Genomic DNA, 16,979 nt, shown 5'->3' with positions numbered 1-16,979 from the left:
TCCTATTCTCAGAAATCACACAGTGCAGTAATACCTCCTGTGGGAAGTTTCTTTTTGAAAACTGTATGGCCCCTTTGCCTGCACCTGGCTTCTGCAGAAGCCCGTGCCTCGGGCTTGCACAAGCAGCCCACAACAGATGGCTCTGATCACCTCCTGCGAGGAGATGGAGGCCCTGACGTCGTCCCCCGTACTGTCCTCGCCATGCACCTGGGAAAGCAGAGAACCCTCTTTGTAAGGCAAACCAGCCTCACGAGGAGGAGACTTTGAAGGCTCCGGCTGTATCTTCAGGCCTTTGCAGCAAGGGAATTAACAGTGATAGCAAAATGATAAAAGTAAGCATCCTAGAGATGAGGCAGGCACCACACTCGGTGCTGCATGTGCACCATCTGCAACTACCCTGAGACGGTTATTACCAAGGCTTAACACGTGAGGAAACTAAGGCACAGTCAGTTGAGCAGCCTGTCCAATATCCAGGAGGACGACCTGGCCCTGCTTGTCCAACACCAGAGTTTGTGCTCCCAGTGTCTGCTCCGCTGTGGTCTCCCAAGGGATGCTGATAAGGCACAGGCCAGAGGCACCAGGTTCTGCAGGGCCTCCCGGGACTCAGGGGAGCCTCCACTTTGCCCAGTGGGACGTCAAGGGGGAGCCACAGGAGGTTTGCACAGGAGAGGAGCTGATAGAATCGCATTTCAGAAAGATCACAGAGCTGGCATATCTGAGACAGGATCCCTTCAGTGGGAAATGCCAGAAACCAACTCAAAGGGACTAGAGCAAAGACAAGGGGAACTGCTGAATCATTCATTGGAAAGTGTGCGGGTTGTGCTGGCTTCGGCTGCAGGGAGATCAGAGCTCAATGATGTCTCTAGGACTTGGTCTCTTTCCTTCCAGCCCTAAGGTCTGTTTTCCTCTGAACTAGATTCATTCTCAAAGAAGGTTCCAGAAGCTTCAGGTTCCTAGTCTTCCATCTCAGATAAAATGCAGGCCTCTTTCCTCAAGGGCCCAATAAGAGTTTCAGGGAGAGCTTAGGGTAGTCTAGCTGGGTTTTGTGACCTTCCAGGTCAGGAGGGCTGGTGCTGAGTGGCCTGACTGGCTCACTGCCCTCGCTGTGGAGTGCAGCAGGGTGGGCTTTGGCCTTGTGGTGGTGCCAAGACTTGGAGCTCCATCCAGGACGTGCAAACAGACACGTGCCTGATTAGAGTGACAGACGTTGGGGGTGGGGGCATGGCTGTGTGCACGTGCGTGGGGTGTGCAGGTCACGGAGGACTGCAGGGAGAAGGAGGCAGGTGCTTTGGATCTAGATGGATGAACAGGCATTTACCTGGCACACCTGTGTCTGTAGGAGCCGCTGCCACAGCACACGTGTTCTTGCCGGACCCCAGACCCCAATTCTGCCTGGGATGTGGCTCTCAGGAGTTAGCGTGGATGTGTCCGACCTGCATCACTCAGAAAGGCATCCGCTTCTGTCTTTCTGTCCTCCCAGCCATGAGTTGACTTAAGTTTCAGCAGCTCAGAGCTCATGTTGCCATGCCAACTCCTCTGCAGCAGGCATCCAGGCAGAAATGGCCCGGCCTGAGCTCAGTGCCGCAGGCGGATGCAGGCACCTTGGGTAATTGGATTGGAGCAATCCACGTGGCTTTTCCTGCGGAAACCAGGGGCCTGGCGCAGCTCCTGTTTAGACATGAGCTTGTGGACACAACAGGGACTCAGAGGAGGCCTGTCTGCTCTGGGACTCCCAGCCCTGCTGCCGGGAAGAGCGGTGTCAGCAAGCATACGAGCCAGAGGAAAGGGCAGTGGAGGGGAGACAGGCCTCACCCTAGTGCGAAGGTGGGGCAACTCCCAAACCTCCTCAATTTTCCAGAAGCCCCCCAGACTCAGAGATCCCTAGAAAATGATGTAGGCTTCCTCATAGAGGCCAGGGCTTGCCTTACCAGCAGAACTGGTCTGGTTTGTTCACTTTCCCACCACCAGAGAAATTCAAATTCAAAGCCAAGATCCACCTAGGACCCTTTGCACCACTGTGCAGGCAGAGCCTGTGTGCCATTACACCTGCAAGTCTGTTGCCAGGGAGCTGGCGAATGGGATGGCTGTCTTGGTGCTGGTGGTATTTGACGTCCAGTAGCAGAGCTCCTGGCCACCATGGCTTGTCCAGACGGGACCAGCCTGGCCAGGCCTTATTCCTGGGATCACCCTTCGCTGGTGATGGCAGATCAGCTGCCCTCTGAGCCCTCAGGCCAGCATCTAGGGAGAGGGGCTCTGGCTCAGTGCAGGCCTCTGAGCAGCCATAGTCTCCCACCGTTCGTGCCGTGATGCCTCAGCTCACATGTCAGCAACAGGGGTCTCAGGGCTGCAGACTGACTGCAGATCATCAGTCGCTCACAGGAGCAGCCGCAGTGTGTGGCTGCCTGCTGTCAATGCCACACACCCACCAGGGGTGGCTGGGGCTGTGGCCTCTTGGGTCCTGCCCAGGACTTGTTCACTTCTTCCCCTCACATACGGACTTGGGGTTGTCTGGGCTCCCAAACTCCCAGGGCAAGTTCCCCTCCTACTTGGGTCAACCTGCAAACCATGGAGTTCTCTGCTCCCTGAAGCCCAGTCCCCTTGTCACAGTCAGGCCCAGTCCAGTCCCCACTGCAGGGAACAGCAACAAGCTAGTGAAGTCCAGCAGCTCCAGCCTCAGCAGTGTGACTGATGTCTCTGAGGCTCCTGAAGGCGCTCTGAGAGTTCTGTGGGTGGGCTCCAGTGACCCCCAGAACCATGCCCAGGACCACAGGCTGGGGAGAGCAAACAGGGCACACAGGGGCCAACCTCAGGGGAGGAGTGATTGGGAGGTCCTACCAGGAGGGGCACAGCAGGCAGGGAAGGAAGCAGGGCCTGGCCAGGTCACCAGCCTGGTCCCTTTCTGTCCTCATGATCGTCCTGGGAGGTGGGAAGTCCTGACTAGTGCAGGGTTGCACTCAGGTCACCCTGAGTCCCAAGCCCAAGCTAAGCAGTGGCCAGTGAGGCTGAGGGCCAGAGGCAGGTCTAAAGTCTCCTTTTCTAGGTCAGGGTTGACTCCCAGGAGCCCGGCCTTGGGGTGCCGTGTGGCCTCCCACACTGACCCCAGGGCTCAAGAGTGACCATGGGGCCTGCCAGGACCCATGACGACCTGGAGGCATCGGGACTCCAACTCAGGCCTGGAGAGCATGGTGTCGGGGATGTCATTCTGGGCAACCTCGGAAGCCACACACACCAGGATTCACAAAGGGGACAAACCCACAGATGACTGTGGACTTCAAAATAAGGAACCCTGGGGGAACAATGCAGTCTGAGGTTGAGCTGCAAAAACTCAGCCCACAAGGCCTTTGGGGGTCCTGCCAGTCCCCTCAGAGGGGTCCACAGTGGACTCTGCTTGGCAAAGTTGCCAGTCCAGGGACATGGAAGCAGAGAGCGGGGGCACGGAGTCCCCCACGTGGAGATAGAACCTGCACCGGGCCCACTCTGTGGCCCAACTAGGCCAAAGGAGTGCAGGCAACAGGGAGGGGACAGGCACCGGTGCGGCTGAGCACCGCCACGCAGCGGGCCCCGGGCCGGGGAGCGCGTCCTGCCTTGGCCACCTCTCTGAGGACTCAGAGAGGTGTTTCTCTGAAGGGGTTTCTCTGAAAAGTTGCCAGCCTCTAACGGTTAACTCTAGTTCTCCTCTTTCATGGGAAAGTGTAGATCAGACTAATTAATGTGTTGTTGCTTATTTACCCTCCTTTCATTTCCCTGAGACAAGATAATTAACCACAGAGCCTTAGAAACCAGCTCCAGGGTGGCGATCCCTTTTGTGTCTCCTGCACCAGCCGCTTCTGTGCAGAGGCGGGGGCCGCACACAGGAGCAGGGCAGGGGGCAGCAGCTGGGAGGCTGCGAGGGGCTGTGGATGGGGGACCTGGAGTCACTAGAAGGGGCCTGGAAGGGCAGCAGGAAGGGCTGATGTGCTTGGGTCTGCCACTTCCTAGAGGAATGCTCGTGGGCCACTCCTGGCCACCAACTGCCAGTCACCTCAAATCCCATCAATTCCTGAATAAGGACCAAAGACATTCCTCTGGCCGGCCCAGGAGAAGCATAAAGATCAGGACTGGCCGCTCACTACCATTGCTGGCAGGGCCATGGGGAGCTTGCCCAGAGGGTTTCTGGGGTCACAGCAGGAGAAAGGGGGGCCCAGGGCAGCTGAGGAGAGAGTCTGTCTCTTCTACACACTCCATAGCCCCATCTCAGCCACTAGCAGATCCCAACCCTGATGGACCAGTGTCAGGGATGCGCCACACGGGAGAGCAGGTTTGTGGAATTCCCTTAGGAACCTTTTGATGAAGTGAGTCTGCACCCTCCTCTGACCCATAAGGGAGCTCTGGCCACACTGTGGAATACCAGCCAGTTCTGCCAGGAGGGCAGCATGGTGCAGACAGGATAGACCTTCTCCTCCCAAATCCTTCTGCAAAAGTGTCCTCGGCCGGGCGCGGTGGCTGAAGCCTGTAGTCCCAGCACTTTGGGAGGCCGAGATGGGTGGATCACGAGGTCAGGAGATCAAGACCATCCTGGCTAACACGGTGAAACCCCATCTCTACTAAAAAAAAAAAAAATACAAAAAACTAGCCAGGTGAGGTGGCGGGCGCCTGTAGTCCCAGCTACTCGGGAGGCTGAAGCAGGAGAATGGGGTAAACCTGGGAGGCGGAGCTTGCAGTGAGCCGAGATCCAGCCACTGCACTCTAGCCTGGGCGACAGAGCGAGACTCCGTCTCAAAAAAAAAAAAAAAAAGTGTCCTCATGCCAGAGCTCAGCCTGCACAGCCCTTCCTGCTGGTGGAGCCCAGGGTGGGGGTGGATGAGGGAAGAGCTGGTGGCGGCAGAAGCATAAAGGGCCCCTAGACAGAGACTGGGAGACTGGACTTTGTCCCCCAAGACAATGAGACCACCAAGGGGAGAGAGAGGATCAGCTGTGTCTAGGAAGACCCTCTGCACACTGGTGGTGAGCTTGGGGCTGTGGCTGAGGCTGAGGACAGTAGGACAGTAGCAGGAACTCAGGTGAGGATGGTGCTGGCCAGGCTGGGCTGGTGACCTCAGGTCACAGAGATGAGGGAGACTCAGGAACAGCCCTGCTTCATGACACTGGGGTGACTTCCAGGTGGCCCCAAGAATCTGGGCTGGACCCCTACCCTGAGGCCTTAGTGCCAACTACAGGGACTACTGGTGGCTGGAGAGCCTTGGGAGACCCCATCCTACCCCCATTGTCCCCAGAGACAGGACCTGCAAGCTCTCCCTCTGGCCCCAGCTGGTCCAACAGAGACAGGTGCCTGTGGGTGGCTCCGTGTCCCCTCCTGTGGCTGTCAGTCCAGCCAGTGTGAAGGCAGCCAGCTCCACACAATGAGGGCTGCAGGTTTGCAGGGGGGAACCCTCCAGCTTGGTGAGGGAGAGCGAGTGGGCTGTCGCTCCCTCTGCAGGTTTGATTTATCTTGCAGCAATTGCTGGGATTTTAAAGAAAGAATGAGGGAGTACGTCCTGGAGTCTCCCAAGCCAGATGGCAGGCGGGGGCGGACCTGGACACCCACCAGTCCTGCTGAGCACTGAGCCACAAGCACTGGCCGCAGAGTGAGATGCCCATGTCCCAGATTTCACTGAGGCCCAACGCAGAGCTGGTTTCCCAAGGCTCCGGGTTGCCCGGCTGTGGTCTGCATAGACACATGTGCTGTTCCGAACTGCACCCTTCCAGTGTTGGCTTCAAAGGCATTTCCCCTGAGGAGAGTGACAGCCTTGTGAAGCTGCTTATCAGAACCAGATACAGACCCAGCTCAAGTTCACCTTTAGACACTAAGCCCTAGAGATGGTGGCTGCAGGCTTGTCCTGGGCTGACATGCCCCACAGAAACCCCGTCTGCAGGCGGGAAAACAGCTGCCCCCACTCTGGCTGGAGGCATCCAGGTGAACCTCCCCTCATCCCCCATCTCCTGCATACCTGCCAGGGCAAGCCTGGGACTCTAGGGCGCCCCTGTGCAGCCTGTTCTTTCCTGAAGCTTGCGGTCTGCTGGGCAGGTGGCCACATCCCATAGCATTTGTGATATAGAACTGCAGAGACCAGGCCACACGTGGTGGGGATGGGAGCCACCAGTGGAGACACCTAAGCCACCGGGGCAAGGGGTCCAAAGGTCTTCTAGGGAGGGAATTTCTAAGTTGAGTCTTAGAAAGGGTGAGTGAGGCGAGGGGCGGAGGGATGGGGAATGGCAGGCAGGGACGGGACATGAGTGAGAGGCAGGCGTCCAGGGGAGGGGGCTGCAGAGACCCGCAGGCCTGACGGAGGGGCTGGGCTCCCCACTAAGGGCTGAGGGAGCTCCAGTAGGTGTGAGGCAGCTGTGACACAGCGGACTACACGGAGAACGTCCCTGCAGCCCTTGTGGAGGCTGATAAAGTTGGGGAACCGTGATGCAGTCCCGGGCCAGCACAGGGGGTTCAGCAGGAGTGGCAGGGACTGATGGGGACTGAAGGAAGGCAGAGTCTGGTGACACCTAGGTCCCTGGCTTGGGTGACCATGGATTCAGGAGGAGGTGAAGGTGTGGGGCCAGGACAGATGGCACCATGGGCTCAGACCCCCCAAAGTGCCAGGGCAGGAGCTGGGCTGAGTCAGCAAGAGAGTGGGTGGAGAAAGAGTGGCCCAACTGCTCTAGTTATGAAAAGTCTGGGTTACACTTCTACAGGCTCCCGGACGGGGTGATGACACGTGGGTCCCTGGAGGCTGGGCAAACACTCCAGATGCTTGTCTTTATTGATTTTACATTCAGCACAATAGATGTACCTGGCAGCCTTGCCCAGGCAGAGCTCTGAGTCTGCTCCGAGACCCACTGTGGCTCCCACAGAGGACCCAGGGTGGGCTTATTCAGGTGGCTATGGGTCTCGACTGGGCTGCATCTTGGAGAACATGAGGGACAGCGGTTAAAGCTTAGGCCAGACCCATACAGCCCCAGGGAGCTTCTCCAAAAGTCACAGGGACTGTCGGGAACTCTGATGGTTCTGGAAGTTGGTAAGACCCAGGCTGTGCTGGGATCGTCATTGCTGGGGGGTTTCTCCCATGGTCAGTGGAGTGGAAACACCAGGCTTGGTGTGATCCTGCAGGATGGGGCCACAGTGAGAGCCCAGTTGTGCACGGAGGGGGACCGCCCTTCCCTGTGGCCCTGCCAGCCATACTGCCCTCTGCTCCAGGCGTCTCTGGCCCCTTTGCTCTGCCGTTTGTTCCTGCTCTGTCGTTACCTGGCAGGCACTCTGTGACGAGTGGCCATGTTTGTGGCTCCTCTGACCCAGGGTTACTGCTCTCCTGTTCTAAAAACCGCCCTGGCTCCTGAAGGGCTTCCAGCGGCCCCCGGCTAGGGTGGGCCCAGGCGTCCTCTAGGATGCCCTGCCTGCTCCCTTTGCACCCACAGATCTGTACCTCTCTGGAACCCAGGGCTATTTTCAAGCAATTGGGTTACAAGGTCAAGAAGATTAGTTAGGGGCAGTCATGTCACCAAGCTATTCGCTCCAAGAGAACAGCACGGATGGAGGAAGTGGTGTGCTGGGGCTGTCTCCCAGCCACCTGCTGAGCCTGCCGGCTCCAGCCTGGTTCTCAGAACTGTCCTGCTCATACCAGGGGAAGCAGGAGTGGGATGAGCTGGGGCGACGGCCCCATATCTGACCCGCTCCCTTAAGATCACTAAAAACAGTCCCCCTACTTTCTGTTTCTGCAGGGTCTGCAGTAGGTAGGCCTTGGCATGGCCCACCGAGGTGAACCATGACCGACTGGCCAATACTCACCATTGACCAGCCAGAGTTGCATCTCGCCAGGAGGTGACCCCTCCTCCAGCTGCCCCCAACTCCTCGCCCACCCTCGCCCAGGAAAGTGCCCGCGGCTGCCACGGACACCATGTAGTAGGGCCGGCTGCGGCGCCCAGTGAGCTGCGATGGTTTTGTACACGACCCCCTTTCCTAACAGCTGTCTGTCTGCCCTGCACTGTGTGTCCTGGGCCCTCATCTTCCCATGCTACTGGCTGGTGGACCGGCTTGCTGCCTCCTTTATACCCACCACCTACGAGAAGCGCCAGCGGGCGGACGACCCGTGCTGCCTGCAGCTGCTCTGCACCGCCCTCTTCACGCCCATCTACCTGGCCCTCCTGGTGGCCTCGCTGCCCTTTGCGTTTCTCGGCTTCCTCTTCTGGTCCCCGCTGCAGTCGGCCCGCCGGCCCTACATCTATTCACGACTGGAAGACAAGGGCCTGGCCGGTGGGGCAGCCCTGCTCAGTGAATGGAAGGGCACAGGGCCTGGCAAAAGCTTCTGCTTCGCCACTGCCAACGTCTGCCTCCTGCCCGACTCACTCGCCAGGATCAACAACCTTTTTAACACCCAAGCGCGGGCCAAGGAGATCGGGCAGAGGATCCGCAATGGGGCCGCCCGGCCCCAAATCAAAATCTACATCGACTCCCCCACCAACACCTCCATCAGCGCCGCTAGCTTCAGCAGCCTGGTGTCACCACAGGGCGGCGATGGGGTGGCCCGGGCCGTCCCCGGGAGCATTAAGAGGACAGCCTCTGTGGAGTACAAGGGTGACGGCGGGCGGCACCCTGGTGATGAGGCTGCCAACGGCCCAGCCTCTGGGGACCCTGTCGACGGCAGCAGCCCGGAGGATGCCTGCATCGTGCGCATTGGTGGCGAGGAGGGCAGCCGGCCACCCGAAGCTGACGACCCTGCGCCCGGGGGCCAGGCCAGGAACGGAGCTGGCGGGGGCCCGAGGGGCCAGACGCCCAATCACAATCAGCAGGACGGGGATTCGGGGAGCCTGGGCAGCCCCTCGGCCTCCAGGGAGTCCCTGGTGAAGGGGCGAGCTGGGCCAGACACCAGTGCCAGCGGGGAACCAGGTGCCAACAGCAAGCTCCTGTACAAGGCCTCGGTGGTGAAGAAGGCGGCCGCGCGTAGGAGGCGGCACCCCGACGAGGCCTTCGACCATGAGGTCTCTGCCTTCTTCCCCGCCAACCTGGACTTCCTGTGCCTGCAGGAGGTGTTTGACAAGCGGGCAGCCACCAAATTGAAAGAGCAGCTGCACGGCTACTTTGAGTACATCCTGTACGACGTTGGGGTCTACGGCTGCCAGGGCTGCTGCAGCTTCAAGTGTCTCAACAGCGGCCTCCTCTTTGCCAGCCGCTACCCCATCATGGACGTGGCCTATCACTGTTACCCCAACAAGTGTAATGACGACGCCCTGGCCTCTAAGGGAGCTCTGTTTCTCAAGGTAGGAGGCCTCGGCCCAGCCCGAGGACCACGCGCCCGCCGGTCCTAGAGCCACGCGGGCAGGGGGGCTGCAGTGGGGAGTCGTCATTGTGGGGGCTGGAGTGGGAGGTTGGAGTGGGAGGCAGACGCGGTCTTTCCTGGAGCTGAACCACAGGGCCCTGGCTCGGGGACACAGTCAACAAGAATGCAGGGATGAGCACCGAGGCTCTGGGCTCAGAAAGACCCATCTGAGTGATCCTGGGCCTGTTCCTCAGATCTCTGAGCCACCATTTCCCCAACTGTAAAGTGAGGAGACGGTGGGAGTGGACCAGAGCAGTAAGACCTGGGAAGGGTTCCAAGCTGGCGCAAGAGTGGCGATGGTGGTCGTGGAGATGGTGGCAGTGATTAAAGCGAAGAAGAGCAGGAGGCAGGGCCCCTGTCTGATCATACGAGGCAGAGAGACCAGCCCAGACCAAGCGCACCAGGCAGGCAGATGGGACCCTCATGTCTCCAGGCCCTGACACCGCCTGGCTCACTGAGGTCACTAGCTTCCCTGGCCTGGACAGCCCTCCCTCCTGGCTGTCGTGCAGCTGCCCTGCCAGGCTGTCTGCCCACCAGCCATGGTTTCGCTTCCATAGTCACTAATTAAAGTGAATCATAATTATTTCTGCTAATTTGGATTCGATTGGAGGAGTTTTTAGGCCGTGGTAATTTGGTCATTATACATTATCTTCCACTGCGCCTGAGACGCTCAGAGTGTTGACTTTTGTTCTCTATCCAAAAGCCGCTCATGGTGCTTCCAGAGTTTTCTGAAGCATCATTTGGCCAGTGGATGCAGCACAGGGCTTTCTGCCCCGAGAGGCAGCAGCCGCTTCAGATGTGGGTTCTGTCCCTTTAGGGTGAGACATGAAAAAGTGGCAGCTCTGCAGGGAGGGCTGTGGCTCAGAGGCCTGCCCAGGGCGGGTTTCCTCACTTCGCAGTTCCCCTCCAAAAGCAACCACGCTCTGCCTGCCCAGGGAAACACTGGTGCACGACCTGGTGCCTGCCAGGAGTGGCGGTGCTTGTCTCCAAGCCCTGCGGGAGCCAGGCAGACAGCAAGGGCCCTGGCCCCCACTTCTGGTTCCTCGATGGCTCTTGTGTGGCTGTGCCAGGCCCAGAGTTTGGGTCCTCTGCTCTTCATTAACTGCAAGGGATGCTGAAATTGAAGCAGCTCCTGACAGATAGATCCAGCGTTCCCATTTTGGCATATGGTTCGTTGGTGTTCTGTTCTCTGGATATATTTTTGTCTCAGCAGCTAGAGTGACTTTCTGGGGAAGAAGGGGATGTGTTGTCAGGCCCAGGGTGGGAGGGTGTGCCCCTCACTCCCACCCTACTACAGGTGGCTCAGAGGCCTCCCCTGCCCCCTACCCCAGCCCACTTCTGCACAGATCAATCCACACATCCTCTCCCCACCTCCCACTTCCCTCCTCCATGGGGCACCCTCACAGTTCCCACCGAGGTCAACAATGTCTCCCTGGGACAGCCCCTCCTCCCAGGTTCTGTCCTGAAAGTTCTTTTCATCTTCCTGTACCTCCTGGGTCTCAAACTGTAACCTGATCTATGACATTCAAAAAATTTTTTGTATTGATCTTTTTTTTTTTTTTTTTTTTGAGACGGAGTTTCACTCTCATTGCCCAGGCTGGAGTGCAATGGCACAATCTCGGCTCACCACAGCCTCCGCCTCCGGGGTTCAAGCAATTCTCCTGCCTCAGCCTCCCAAGTAGCTGGGATTACAGGCATGCACCACCATGCCCGGCTAATTTTGTATTTTTAGTAGAGATGGGGTTTCACCATGCTGGTCAGGCTGGTCTCAAACTCTCGACCTCAGGTGATCCGCCCGCCTCGGCCTTCCAAAGTGCTGGGATTACAGGCGTTTTCCACCACACCCAACCTTGACCAATATTTTAAAATCAAGATATTTCACAGACTTTGCAGGTTCTCTCAGCAGCCCCAGGCCCGCCACATTCCACACCCCACGTGGCTGCAGTGAGCTGGAGCCGTGGTTGGCTGCTCTGCAGTGGGGTTTCCCAGAGACCACCATGGTACCTGCCTGGGAGTGGGACTCTGCAGCTTCCATTTCTGTCCTTTCTAAGGCCCCTCTGCTTTGAACTGGCCCAGACCTCCCCCCCAAGCCCCCAGCCCCGCATTTGGCTGCCTCCAGGACACATCCCCATTCACTCGCAAACCAGACTCAGCCTCTGCCCCAGTCTGCCCCTTTTCCAGGTTCTGCCATCCTGAAGCCAGAAGGACCACCTTGGCTGCTCTGTCCTGTGCCCGATCCATACATCCCCGGCCCCTAGCTCACTTTCCAGATGGCCCTGGGTGCACCCCACATCTCCAGCTCCCTTGGCCCAGGCCCCCTCCTCTGCATCAGCCCTGCTGTGGTTTCGGTCACCCTCCCCTCCAGCTGTCCCCCGTCCTCCTTGTCCAAGGCCAGGTGTGACTCCTCTTATGCCCTCTACTGCCTCAGGAAAAGTCTGACCTTCACTTTGTACCACCTCCCCGCCGCCCACCCCCCCCGCCACCCTTAGCTCCAGCCCTGCCCCAGCCACAAACCCCACAAGGGGTCCCTGCACCCGTTGCCCCTGCCTGTCTTGGTCCCATACTGGATGTGGCTACACCACCTCATGGAGCTCCCTCAGCGGCCGCCCGCACAATCCACTCTTCCCTTCATGGGCTCCTCTGCCCTCATGCCCAGGGTCTTGTCTGTCCATCAGACAGAGCAGCAGGACAGCAGAGCTGTGGTGTGCCCGCCACACGCGGACCCCAGGGCGGCGAAGTGAAGTACATGGGGCTGCCTCAGGGAGGGGCCCAGCCGGAGAGGGGCCGGGATGCCGGAGGGACTCGCTGTAGAAGCCAGCGGTCCTCTCCTCCCCGGAAGGCCCTCGTGGTTTCCCGTGTGGGACTTCGGAGCCTTCAGGGAAATGTGGCTCTGTGAAGGAAGGGACTGGAATCCCTTTTTCCTCACCTACAATAGAGCCTCATTCTGGATGCCTCTCCTGTTGACAGTCTTTGCCCACCAGGACTCAAAGGCACAGCCCCTCGTGTGATTGTTTGTTTTTGCAAGAGAAACACAAGGCTCTGTGGCTCCCAAGGCCACGAGCCAGGAATCAATAAGGCCCAGCAAATAATCAAGTGGGTCTTGGCAAGATCACATAGCCGATGAGGAGGGAGAAGCGGGGTGGGAGGCAGCAGGGCCTCGCCACTCCTCCCTCCAGTGGGTTCTCGTCGTGCAGGCCAAGTCTGAGGCCTCCCTGCGGGTGTCCGACCCTGCCCGGGATGCAGCATGGGGCAGGTGACACCAAGTGCTGGGTGAGTGAGAGGCTTACGCCTAAGACCAACAAACGGGCTGCTGAGGAGACACCTGGCAAAGACACCAGTCCCTCAGAAAGCAGCGCAGAGCAGCTCCGACCAACAGATTCCACTGGAAGCTGCCTAGACCACGTGAGCCTGTGACCCCGGCCCACGACGCAACTTCTGGCCTCAGTGTGTTCAACGGTAAAAGTGGCATCGCTTTACCACGTGCCTGAGCCGTTATAAGGACCCAGCAAAGTAATATCCATGCGCCGCCCCACCCCAGCACAAGCATGCCCGGCCTGAGATGATCCTCACGGAGGAGGAGCAGTAGTTGCCTGGAGATGGCGCCCCCGTGTGGCCATTTATTTATTTATTTATTTAGAGACTCTTTCTGTCGCCCAGGCCAGAGTGGTCCAACGGGGGGTCTTGGCTCACTGCAACCTCCGCCCCGCAGGTCCAAGGGATTCTCCGGCCTCCTCAGCCTCCCTGATAGCTGGGATTACAGGCATGCACGCCCAGCTAATTTTTTTTTTTGGAGACAGAGTCTTACTCTGTCACCCAGGCTAGAGTGCAGTAGCATGATCTTGGCTCACTGTAACTTTCACCTCCCAGATTCAAGTGATTCTCCTGCCTCACCCTCCTGAGTAGCTGGGATTACAGGCACGTACCACCACGCCTGGCTAATTTTTGTATTTTTAGTAGAGGGTTTCGCCATGTTGGTCAGGCTGGTCTCGAACTCCTGACCTTGTGATCTGCCCGCCTCGGCCTCCCAAAGTGCTGGGATTACAGGCGTGAGCCACTGTGCCTGGCACGCCTGCTAATTTTTGTATTCTTAGTAAAGATGGGGTTTCACCACGTTGGCCAGGCTGGTCTCGAACTCTTGAACTCAGGTGATCCACCCACCTCGGTCTCCCAAATTACTGGGATTACAGGCATGAGCCACCGTGCCCAGCCTCATGTGGGCTTTTGAGCATGGCAGCTTCATAAATATTTTGTTTTTGTAGCAGAACCATCAATGCTGCGTGATCTCACAGCCATTCCGGGGGCAGGGATGCTGTTAGGCTAAGGTTTGGGTCTGTCTGTGAGCAAGAAGTGAATGGTGAACCTATGGGGCCGAACAGCCAGACGTTCCATACCCCTGGGTGCCGGGGAAGGAAGGCTGTGCATGTTAGGGCTGGGAAGGGGATGGAGAGCTGTAGAAGGCCGGGAGCACCTGCTGCTGAGGACCTCCAGAGGGAGGAGATAATACCAGCCCGACTGACCGCAGCAGCAAAGGAAGGACAGAGCCAATCGAAGCTGTCGGAGCAGATAGGCTGTGATGTTCGCACTGCTGTGAGCTCCACAGATGCGGGGCACCCACCCTGCAGCCCTCAGCCCTCAGCCAACAACTGGGAGAGGCTGCGTGTCCTGCCCAGCTACCTCCCTGGAGTGCTTTTTGGGTCTGGGGTCTCCTCATCTTGGGAAACCCAGTCTGGAATGGATTTGCACAGCTCGGGGAGGGCACAGAGGCACAAGAGGGAGGGAATCCCAGGGGTAGGGGATGAGGAGCCGGTGAGCAACCTCTCTGTGTGGGGTGTCTCCATGGCCATCCCTCACCTCTCCTGGGCCGGGCACTGACGAGGGTCCCATCTCGCCCCCACCTGGGGTAGGGCAGTTACGAGTTGCCTGTGGGGTACAGTGGAGATGCTCATTTGTATTAAGCCCGTCTTTGGGGGCCTGCCAGGGTCACCAGCCACCTGGCGGGTGGAAGGCTCTGTCTTGGGTAAAGGAGGTAAGCAGGAGGTTGGGGCAGAGGGGAGGCCTGAAGAGGCTGCCACCACAGTGGGCTCAGGATGGAGCCAGGGGTGTGCAGGGGCCAGCCTAGGACACGGACCAGCGAGCTCTCATCCAAGACTGGGGACGACAGGACCACGGCCTATAAAGCAGATGACTCACCATGTAGCCAGAAGGCGACGAGGCCAGGAGGGGCAGGGTCTGGGCCTCTTACCATGTGGGGTGGGCTCTGAGGCCACACCATGGCACAGGGGCAACCCCCTGAGATTTCAGAGGGAGAGAGCACCAGGGTGTGACTGAGGGAGGGAGGAAAGAGCCACAGGCAGGAGTGGACAAGGAACTAAGAGCCGTGGCCATGCTGGTCACTGGGAGATGGCAGGACCTGGGCCTTGGGGGAGCCTTGGTGCGGTTCGGCACTTCCCCCACGCTTTGCACAGATGGCCACCGGCTCTCCCCACGCCACAGGCCGAGAGTTTCAGCATCCGCCTCCAGCCCAGATCCGTAAGCTCTTAGAAGCAGGACGCGTCCTGTCCTTACTCGGGCCCTAGAATCTAGCCAGGAGCCTGTCTTGTGAGGGTCTGACCTCGTGGGTGGGCACTGCCAGCGTCCTGTGCTCTCAGGGCCACGGCAACTGGCAGGTGGCAGCACTGACCCCCTCCTCCCCCAGGTGCAGGTGGGAAGCACACCTCAGGACCAAAGAATCGTCGGGTACATCGCCTGCACACACCTGCACGCCCCGCAAGGTAGGGCTGCCACCCGCCTGTGCTTTTCTAGGGATGGGATCAGCGCCTGGTGCCTAGCTGGGGTCTGGGGCCAGCTTCATCATCCAGTCTCTGTACTTCTGCCCTGCAGAGGACAGCGCCATCCGGTGTGGGCAGCTGGACCTGCTTCAGGACTGGCTGGCTGATTTCCGAAAATCTACCTCCTCGTCCAGCACAGCCAACCCCGAGGAGCTGGTGGCATTTGATGTCGTCTGCGGAGATTTCAACTTTGACAACTGCTCCTCTGGTGAGGCCGGGCTCCTCCCCACTCGGGTCTCCAGCTCTGGGGAGGCTGTGGGCTCAGTCACAGCGAGACAGACTTCGTTACCAGCTCAGAGAATTCCTGCTCCTCGAGAGCGTGTGGGTGGGGTATTTAGCAAGACTGATTTCTCTGCCCCCTGGAAATCCTAGAACAGGAAGAGCCCACGCTCTGCCTAGAAAGCTGGAAACAGAGATGCCCTAAAAATGAACCTCTGACAAGGAAGGCTGGGGGCCTCTGAAGCAGACGCAGGACGAGTCCACTAGTAACACTCATCAACGGGGTGCCGCGCTCTCACTTTGAGCCAGCTGCCATTCTAATTGCTGTTTCACTTAAGTCTCTTAACAACCCTGAGAGGGAAGCATTGCATGTCTCCACGTGGTGTGGTGGAGAAGCTGAGACTCAGAGAGGCTGCAGAACCAGCCCAAGGTCACACAGCCAGGCAGTGATTGCACAGGGATCTGAACCCTGGGAATTGCGCCTTAAACCATTAGGGTAAAAGACTCATCATCAGTGAAACAGCAAACACTTGCTGTAAATAACTGATCTGTGGATCCGATGACCATACGGACCTTGTGGGGACCTTCTTTCCTCTGTCCAAGGATAGTGGTCACTGTCACTGTCCTCAGAGGGAAGGCCGAAGACCAGGGCGTGTGCTCGGGGAGGTGTTCTCAAGGACACAGAAAAGCAGCGACAAATGAAGCATGGGGGCACCTGACTGGGACCGAGATCCTACTCAGGGGCAGTGGCCTAAAGGACGGGGACCTGGCAGCATGTGGGGAGTAACTGATGGGAAGCAGGGGCGCAGGTCGTGTGGGACAGCAAAGCCCCCTGATGCCTCAGTGTTTCCTCCCTCCCCGCACAGACGACAAACTGGAGCAGCAGCACTCCCTGTTCACCCACTACAGGGATCCCTGCCGCCTGGGGCCTGGGGAGGAGAAGCCGTGGGCCATCGGTGAGCTGGGACTGGGGGAGGAAGATGGGGACTGGGCTCACCATAGGCTTCCCTCAAAGACCACTAGGACCTGCCCCCAAGACCTCACTGCTGGGAAGGGCCCCACTCTGCTGCCCCTGGCTAGCCCGTGCCCACAGAGACCACGCCCTAGAGGCTGCCTGGGCCCCACCTGCAGCAACTGCTGTCGTCCCCTTTTCCCCCGCAGGTACTCTGCTGGACACGAATGGCCTGTATGATGAGGACGTGTGCACCCCCGACAACCTGCAGAAGTAAGCACTGCACTCCCAGGCTGGGGACAAGGCACTGACGCCCTGACTCAGGTGGAGACAGGGACTGGGCAGGACCCACGCGGGAGAGCTCAGCTTGGGCTCATGAGGGCTTTTGTTTGGCGGAAACCTGTCCCTCATCCCACCTTTGATAGCTTTTGAGAGCTGGGAGCTGGGCCAGGCAGGTGGACGTCAGGCCCTTACGCCCAGGGGGACTGGCCTTGCTAAATCTCTAGGGGTGTTTCCTAAACCTGTTTTCAGGAGCTGGGCCTCGGCCTGCTGGGTACAGGAGAGGGCCTGGAATTTCCCAGGCCCAGGCCACAGGTCGACCCCTGTGAAAGAGTTGCTGGGTATGGCGCCTGCTGCAGGCAGCCTGGTAGCTTGCAGTGC

At 58.8% G+C, this 16,979-nt stretch overlaps 1 protein-coding gene across 5 annotated transcripts in view; it reads left to right on the top strand.

The window, feature by feature from the left end:
- Window positions 1-16,979, top strand: part of LOC105491376 (sphingomyelin phosphodiesterase 3) — a 91,980-nt gene that overhangs the window by 70,305 nt on the left and 4,696 nt on the right. For all 5 annotated transcript variants that reach the window (XM_011757723.3, XM_071084791.1, XM_011757725.3 and 2 more), the window contains 5 exons: window positions 7,726-9,261; window positions 15,016-15,091; window positions 15,201-15,356; window positions 16,234-16,323; window positions 16,529-16,592. In XM_011757723.3, the coding sequence (XP_011756025.1) occupies window positions 7,939-9,261; window positions 15,016-15,091; window positions 15,201-15,356; window positions 16,234-16,323; window positions 16,529-16,592 (1,709 nt within the window). In that variant the 5' untranslated portion in view covers window positions 7,726-7,938. The remainder of the gene's footprint in view (window positions 1-7,725; window positions 9,262-15,015; window positions 15,092-15,200; window positions 15,357-16,233; window positions 16,324-16,528; window positions 16,593-16,979) is intronic.

This window comes from Macaca nemestrina, chromosome 18, assembly GCF_043159975.1.
Source record: "Macaca nemestrina isolate mMacNem1 chromosome 18, mMacNem.hap1, whole genome shotgun sequence".
NCBI lineage: Eukaryota > Metazoa > Chordata > Mammalia > Primates > Cercopithecidae > Macaca > Macaca nemestrina.
Note: the sequence above shows the minus strand (reverse complement) of the source record. Positions and strands in the feature narration are given on the sequence as shown.